Source organism: Salvia hispanica, chromosome 5 (genome assembly GCF_029641045.1).
Source record: "Salvia hispanica isolate PSC_SH4W2 chromosome 5, Shi_PSC_v1, whole genome shotgun sequence".
In the NCBI taxonomy this organism is placed as follows: domain Eukaryota; kingdom Viridiplantae; phylum Streptophyta; class Magnoliopsida; order Lamiales; family Lamiaceae; genus Salvia; species Salvia hispanica.
The window spans coordinates 8,871,511-8,880,541 of NC_142696.1; the positions used below are offsets into that span (position 1 = coordinate 8,871,511).

Consider the following 9,031-nt stretch of genomic DNA (forward strand, 5'->3'; position numbering starts at 1 on the left):
ATAAAACTATACTATATTGCTTAAATATGTAAGAATCCTAGATCTGGGAAATAGAATACCTAAGAAAAGTTAGGATTCAGAATCCTGGAAAGTTGTACTAACTTTCCCTGTTTTTGGATTCTGATTACTTTCCCAGTTTGATTAAAAACTGAAACAGACACATGAATTTAAAATTTAAGGAATAGATCACTTTCCCAGACAGAATCCTGACAACCAAACATGATCTTATTATGGGATGAGAGGAGTATTATTTTCCTAAATAATATGAATTGACTAAATTATTTGATTAAATAATTAAAAATGTACTCCCTCCGTCCGCCATTAGGAGTCCCGGTTAGACATTTTATCTTGGGAGTATAAAAAATGACCCCACTTTTCCCTTAATTTAGAAGCTGCAATTAATTTTAATCCACTTTGATTGCAATTTCTCTCTTAATGTTAGATTTCATTATTCCAAAGAATAAAGCAAATAATAATATAAATGGGTCCCACATTCCACTATCACACACTTAAATTATTACACTCAAACTTTTCTTAAAGCCCGCACCCAACTCAACCGGGACTCCTATTCGCGGACGGAGGGAGTACATATGTATACTTTCTAAAAAAGAGAAAAAAATGAGAAAAATATTTCATTAAATAACTAAAAATGTATAGGATATGAGAGGCTCCATCTTTTTCAATAATTCATTTTATTTTTATTTTTAATTATTAAATATGATTGCTCAATTCATGAAAAAATTAATCATTATATTGATTAATTAGGGGAAAAACATTCGATTGTGATATGTTATGTAAATTAATTATATAAATAATTATTTATATATTCTGCCTAAAGAAGAGAAAAAAAAAATGCAAAAATCCTTTATTCTAAAAAATTTCAGTGTCTCGTTTTTTTTTTCGACTGCGAATTTAATTCTTTTATCTGAAATTTCACATTTTAGAATGCTTTCAGGAGCCTAGTAAAGACTTTGGAGATATACAAAGAGTCAAATTGAAAACCTACAAGTTACAACCTTAAGCCACAAATAAGGCGATAGCTGACATCAAAATTTTAATCCTACAGTAATCATGGCGGTACCAAAAATCACATGTCAACTTTCTAGTTCCGGTGTGCTCGAATAAAAAATGTGTTTGTTTTGCCTTGAAAAAAATATAATCTTGCTAAAAACAAATTAGCAATATCCATTGAAGAATCCACTTTTCAACGAGGTTGATCTCATTCGTTTATTAAGGCTTAAACCAACTTAACAAGTTTCAACTATTTCGCATTCTCCATCACCACCACCACCACAATGAGGTGACACAAATTTGCATTCATTATCATAGAGAATGGAGCAGGAATGCAGGCAACAACATCCCTACCTTAAATGTCGGATAAAACGGCTCAACCTCAATCCCATGACCGCGATACTTTCTCGCTAACCGTTGAACCGTACTGTGGTCCACCTTTACGGTATTGTATAAGAAACTCGGTTGGGTAACCCTTCAGCTTGCGTGGCGTGATTCCCAGATCCTCGAATGTCAAAGCTGGAGCACAAAATAGAGTGAGATGAAACATGTATTATTAGAACTCAACTTTAGAAGAAGTTACACAACAATTAGAAAGACGCTTACCATCGTCTGAAACCACTGTATCAGTGGAAAGGGCTTCAATTTGATCGAGATTGAATATGGTAGGGACAGGCATTGGGAACGGAACTTTGTTCAGCAATAACTCGCGGGGAGTTGCAAGTACCTGAAACCAAACATGTCATAAACAATTGTAAGATTGAATGCGAGTATGGAAGTACATAAAAGAGTGTAACATAATCCAGAACAAAACTACTTGAAGTGCTGACACTAGAAGTTCAATTTCAAAAATGAACTTCTTAGGGGAGCATATAAATTTGTCGCATCTTCATTCAATAACCAAAATTGGATGCCTAAAATTAGGCATACAAGTAGAGAAACAGGCCTGATACAGACCATAATTGCCAATGTAGGGTGGATGACTGCATTAAATTCTCTCTTGTAAACTTTCCATTATTAACATCTCCTAGCAAATGGTCTAGATTGGAAGTTGAAAAACAAGTGCTCATTTAGATAGCTCCAGCAAGAGGTGTTAAGAGATGAGTTTTAATTACATAATATCTACAACAGAGATGTACGTAATGATGTGTGTGAAGGACTTGCCTTAGCAACAGGAAAAGGAACTGTGACATAGCGAGGCCATTCACGAATGGTGTCATACATAAGTTCTGCCTGCAGACATGCAAAATTCATTATTATTATTTCTAGGTAAAAGTAAAGAAGGGGAATGACTGATTTTCCAAACTACATCACTATTTGTTCTTTATTCTTTTGTGGGTTGGGGGGTTGAAGAGGTAGGTTCAATGACATACTAATTCATGTATGGTATAAATTTCTGGTCCACCAAGTTCATAAGTCTTGCCCATGCTGGATCCATCATCTTTTAAGGCCGCAATAATGGCAGAAGCAACATCCACTACATATACAGGCTGAATTCTGCAAACGGCACGATGATATAAGATATTGGCATAACGATTTAGGAATCATCCAAAAATTCAAAATATAGTTTTAGTGCATACTTAGTTGATCCACCCCCTATAAGTGGGAGAAAGCTGTACTTTTTAGCAAAGTGTGCCCATGGGTTTAATATTCTATCCTCTGTCCCAATCATCACAGCAGGTCTCATAACTGTGACCTGACAAATAAGTAGATCTATGAATAAAATAAAGCAATAATACAGTTAGTAAGTTAAAAGCGCCTCATTTACAGCCACAGAAATAAAAAACATCAGAGTTACTGCAGAAGCAAAATATGATCATGATTGGTTACATACTTCTGAGAGCCAATACATAATCTTACAAGCATCTAAATTCTATAACAATGAGGCCGTTATCTTCGAACTTTGCTTCGAAGATTCTAATGATCTATCTAGAGAGGAAGAGTAAACAGGGAATTCTCTAAATCCATGTGAAACAAGAACAGATAGTGCAAAACTAACCTCAGGTAGTTCTCGTAAAGTAGCTTCTTCAGCAGCTGCTTTAGCTCTAAGCAGTCTAGATGGAGATGATGGAGATACTCCCAAGCCTGAAACTTGGATGTATCTCATGATACCGCCATGTTCTTTTGCAATCTGTGTGTGTATGATGCATCATCATTATATCAGTTTGTCCCTAAGAAACAATCCGCAATAATGCTGAAGAATAGAAGTGGAAATCAGAAATGTGCTTCAAAAGCATTTTCTCACTAAGAGAGAAATAGTGAAACCTTTTCCCCGGGAAGAGACATTTCCACTACATGAGTACATTCATTTAACAAAGAATAGTAAAGGTAGTTCTTTTGAACTATCAAGAAGACCAACTTATACACATACAGGTATCTAAAGCTTTCAGCAGCTTTTCTATGAACAAGTATATTAGTTAGATTCCGACTTTGAGAATGAAGATGAGCAACACGGTGCATAGCAACAGTTTCTATGAACTTTCTAATAGCCCCTTCTAGAGCTTCTCAGTTTTTATAGAACTCCAAAGAAACTGACTTGAGTACTTAACGCAACAGACTAGTATGTCCTAAATCCAGTTTAACCTCAGCCAGGAGGAACTAATTCCAGAGGTAATAAAAGGGGGGACATGAAAACCTAATAGTGGCCTACTCTATTATCCATATAAAATGTTTCATCGTTGTTTCAATTGGTACACAAAGTTTGAAGTTTGCATTAATAATGCAAAAAGTTTCATCCACATTTCAATTTAATACATTCCGGCAATTGTGTTTAGACAATGTCAACTTTTAGCTTACGTGAGGCACAAAATGTTTCAACATTGTTTCATGTAATCATGTTGGTACAGAAAGTTTTGAATTAAAATGAATCTTTTTGTATTATTTATTTATTTATTTATGCAAACCTCAAACTTTTTGTACCAACATGAAACAATGAAGAAACATTCCGTATGAATGATGTAATTACCCTATAGTTTGAATATACTACATGCTGGAACTATAAGTTGAACAAGTGCCGTGATGAAGTGAAAATTATTGGAGTAAAAAAATATAGCAATACAACATACCACGGCAAGCTTCTCGGCCATATGATGGTTCACTTCCTCGAAACCAAAATTTCTGGTCTCGTACTCCCTTCCTGTTCATAAAAACATTGAACACATAAAATAATAGAAAAGGAAAAGATTATATGTTGTCACATGATCTTATTATCATACCAATAAGGTTAATGACAACATTGGCCTTTGCCATGACTGCCTTGATGGAATTTTCATCTCTTGGATTATATTTCATGGGAACAATCTGCATAACGTGGAAAGTTCAAAATCTCAGTTTTTAAGTAAAACAAACTTCAATGTCTTGGATACGAAAGTCGATGCAAGAAGCCAGTCACCTGACCCAAATCACCCATCAATTTAAGGTGTCGTTGAGAATCCTCAGAACCTCGAAAAGGAACTAGCACTTGGGAACCCATCTTAGCTAACAAAATAAATAGAAAACATAAAAGCAACTCAAAATCAAAATTTAATCTTCAAAAGTAGCACAGTGCAGTAACCGATTTAAGTTAAAACAATGCGAGGCATCAAACCGAGCTGTTGCACTAAATATCGCCCAAGAAATCCGGTAGCACCAAACACCGTCGCAACAATGCCACTGCCAAACACCAATATAGTCCAACTTGAATCAATTTGCCAAAATTAGAGAAAACTAAAACTAGATGGAAATTTAATAGTCTAAATCTAGTAATAATCTGCACGGAGAACAGAATTGAAAATGTAGAATCCATAGAATGACAACCAGAAAACAATCAGGTGCAAGTAAAATTAGGGATTTGAAAAACCAAATTACCTAACGGATGATCTTCCACCAGTGCCCTTGCGAACTAGATGCCCCACGCCTTTGGTGGCAAGAGTAGAAGCGGACCTCGAATCATTTGCTCCATTAACTGAAAATCGATGAATCACATTCATGAATTAGCTCAATTTGTTATTTAAGGTATATATCTGGACCTATAACGAGTATGATGGCGCATATATTCGGAGGAGAAACTTACACCGATGGGTGAATTGTGCAGGTGACTGGTGGAAGTGGTGGTGGCGCAAACGCCGGTAAACGGACTGCATCTTTACTTCCAAGCCGGAGTTGAAAGACGAGCGACGAAATGGGAGTTCCAACGGATTCTATCGCTGTTTAGTAGGAGTAGAAATTATTTTCTCTAAATAACTTTTACAGCATAAGTACTCCCTGCCTCTTCCAATAATTATCCATTTTAATTTTAGCATGAGTTTTATTAAAATATAGTAAAAGGAAGTAAATCGAAAAATAATTATGGAATATGGACCTATTTTTATATACTCCATTCATCCACAAAAAATAAAGCAATTTGTATATAGAGAAAAGGAGAAAAAGTAAATGAAAAATAGTGTTAGTGGAATGATGTGTAGGGTTATTATTTATTGAAAACGGGTTATTATTTATTGAAAACTTTCTATAAATGATTGTGTTCTACTTTTTGTGAACAACTAAAAATGGTAACTGTGCTCTATTTTTTGTGGACGGAGGGAGTATTAGTTTTATAATAAAATGGAAATGAAATAAGTTAGTAGAATGTGAGACTTACATAGAATGTCCACAATAGGAAGCCGCGGTTCCTGCCCGAGGACACGACTGGGTCGCGGCTACCTATTGCACGGCACCGGGACACTTGTGGGACGACACAAGATTTTAGGAGGTCTTATTTTGTGTGTTAGGTGGTAGGAGAAAATATAATATTTATATTATTGTGAGAGAGAACTTTTTCTAAAAATGGAAATGTAACATCTTTAGTGGGATAAATTAAAAAGGAAAGTGAGACATTTTTTCATGCGACAGAGGAAATATCATTTATGGTAAAAATGAAAGTGGACAATTAATAAGGGACGGACGAAAATAGCTAAAGTGGACACTTAAAAGAATGGATGGAGTATTAATACTTTTTTACAACATAATTTTAACCCTTCTTACAAGAATGGATGGAGTATTAATACTTTCTTACAACATAATTTTAACCCTTCTTACAAGAAATACTGACTTAATAATTGTATAAATATAGCAGCAGTAGTAGTAGGTATATATAGTTGAGATTTTGTGTACAGGTTACTCAATTGAATTTATGTTGTGAATGAAAAAATATGCGAATTTAAACTAATGTTGATAATTACTAAATTGAAATTTATGTTGTGTATGAAAAAATATGCGAATTTAAACTAATGTTGATAATTACTCAATTGAAATTTATGCTGTGAATGAAAAAATATGCGAATTTAAACTAATGTTGATAATTACTCAATTGAATTTATGTTGTGATAGAAAAAATATGCGAATTTAAACTAATGTTGATAATTACTCAATTGAATTTATGTTGTGAATGAAAAAACATGCGGATTTAAACTAGTGTTTATAATTACACAATGTCGAATGTAGAAAATTAGCGTACACTATTTTGCAATGCAATACTAGTATTAAGAATTAATTATAAAACATGCTCCTCGGGCTAAGATGTTTTGTACAACGAATTTAACTAAAAAAATTTTGGTATCAGATTTTTCCTATTTTTCTTTATAAAAAAAACTGGTATCATTGAAGATGAATCCAAATTTTTAAATAATGATAATTGACTTATGGATTCATATAATATAAACACTAGTTCCTTTTAGGAATTTATCAATAAAAAATGAAACCATCCTAACCAAAATGTAGGAGATGAAATGGAACGAAAATGGAGCTTATGCCTTAATTCATGCATGTGGAAGCTCTCATCCTGTCATCCACCGCCTCAACAGTTCAGTGTCACCATGCAAATTCTCCTTACCACACAACAAGAATCAATGGTTGCCTACATATCTACACGAAAGCTAGAGAAAGTGGAGCTGCTGTGCTGTTCCAAGAGGGTAGAAGGTCGACTTCTTCATTGCACAGCTCCAACAACTCGCTAGATTTGAGCTCAGATGAAGCCGGTGACCCCCGGCGTGCAAAAACTCACTCCCGAACAGAAGTAACAACCCGCCAGCTTGGTACCCGTACGAAGACTGCGACCTGCCGGTTATGCATGCCCATACCTCCTATCGACTCGCCGGATTGGGGCAGCGCGAAGCCGGCGACCTACGTAATCCCAAAACTCGCCAAGTTGGAAGCAGGCGACTCTCTGCCATCGCACCGAGAAACCCCGAACACATTGGCTCCAACACGAAGCCGGCGACCTGCCGTGTCACGACCGCCGGTTAATAAATGCAGGTGGTCGTGACTAATGAGACTTTAAGAAGGGACATTTTCTAGGGTTTATGTAACGCCCCATTTTTTCAAACCCTAATTTTCGGGTTATAAATTTTTTGCATTAAATGCCTTTAGTGCTATGGTATTATTGATGAGTGAATTAATTGCATGATTGCTTTGTGACCTAGTTGCGTTGTGGAATTGAGATTTGTTTGAATAGTCAAATATATGACGTGGCGTTGAAAAGTCAAAGATGTGGAAAATATGACGGGGCCGTGGAATGGTCAAAGTCGTTGGAAAATGTGAAGTGGAGGTGAAATTCGAATATGTGAATATTTTGATGTGTGGTGAAATAATATTGTGGTGAATTATTTTTCCTAAGGGATGAGTGAGAATTAAATAGGAGCACTATTTATTTATTTGGAAATTTCGACCCATATCATTATTGGAGGAGAAATCCTATTTTCTTGGATTTAATTATTTACTTGGGATAATTATCCGAATTAAATCCAAAGTCCGAATATTCCTAATTTATTTCATAAATTTTCGGCCCCCATGATTGTATCAAGGAGATTTTCGAAAATCTCCTATTATTGGGAGAAGGGATTATTTTATTATATTATTTGATCCTTTGTTTATTCTCTTCCATATATAAATTCAAATATCTTAGCATATCTTATCATATCTAAGAAGATCTTGTCATATTCTATTTGAATTAGGATTTGAATTTAAATCATAGGCATAAAAATCGCCTATTCCATAATTATTTGGGAGGATTTATTATTTTTCTGCTCCGTGATATTTTATTCTACTCCGTAAAATATCCAAATAAAATCATAGGCTAATTAAATAGCCTATAATTCGAAAATCCCCCTTATTTCTCCCAAATTACACGCCAACTACTAAAATCAAATCTCTCCATATCTTCTCAAATCTTTAATTTATTTAATTAAAGATATTATTTTTGCACTCTATAAATAAGAGAGAACCTAACCCTAGAAGTCAGAAAAATCGCCCCTTCCCTCTTGAAGAAAAACGCCTCCCACTCCTTCCACTTCTTCTTCAACTTGTTTTTTATTGTATTCAAGATCTCTTGATTCTTTACCAAGAATTGAAGTTGAAATTCAAGAATTTGTTGAAGAATCAAGGCTATTACTTTGTTTCCACCGTCCGTTCTAGTGAAAAAGGTATTTTCTATATTAATCTTTCTTCCTCTACCGATTAATCGGTGTTCTTGAACCCTCATGCATATAGATCGAGTGAAAAGGGGAAATTAATGGATGAATGGGATGCATGTGAGAGTGTGTGTGTGTGTGCACGCCTCGGCGTGCATGCACGTGAGTGCGTGTGCGTGTGAGGTGTGTGGTGAAACACTCATGCGTGACATATTTTGATGATAAATCTGGAGTTGTGCGAATAAAAACGACATAATAATCGCACTTTGATTTTGAATGGTGACATTAAAACTAATCGATGGGAAAAAGGGAAACGTGGGAACATGCATGATTTTTGAAGCAATGTTCGAAACTGATTTGTGATACGCCTGATTTAAAGGTGATAATTCGCGCTCTCAGCGTGATAAACAAGGAGAAGAGAATACTTTCGAGCTAAGCCGACGAGGTGGGCTTTTCTTTTAAAATAAGGACATGGTCCTAAATCTTTATTGATGAGAATGAGATCTGTATTATCATGCCTTGATTTGTTTTGTCGTGCCTATCCCTCGTGGCTATGCCACTATTGATTAATCGTATTCGGATCCTCGTAGAGCCGC

The 9,031-nt window shown here is 35.2% G+C and overlaps 1 protein-coding gene across 1 annotated transcript; it reads right to left on the minus strand.

Moving 5' to 3' along the window:
- Positions 1 to 1,122: 1,122 nt before the first annotated feature.
- Positions 1,123 to 5,222, minus strand: LOC125186963 (NADH dehydrogenase [ubiquinone] 1 alpha subcomplex subunit 9, mitochondrial-like). The gene is made up of 12 exons (XM_048083454.2): positions 5,063 to 5,222; positions 4,858 to 4,954; positions 4,598 to 4,662; positions 4,403 to 4,488; positions 4,227 to 4,311; positions 4,077 to 4,147; positions 3,011 to 3,142; positions 2,592 to 2,707; positions 2,385 to 2,508; positions 2,176 to 2,244; positions 1,618 to 1,738; positions 1,123 to 1,530 (listed from the first exon to the last, which is right to left on the minus strand). Exons 1-12 carry the CDS (start codon positions 5,130 to 5,132, stop codon positions 1,394 to 1,396), a joined length of 1,173 nt encoding a protein of 390 aa, XP_047939411.1. The 5' UTR covers positions 5,133 to 5,222; the 3' UTR covers positions 1,123 to 1,393.
- Positions 5,223 to 9,031: the final 3,809 nt, after the last annotated feature.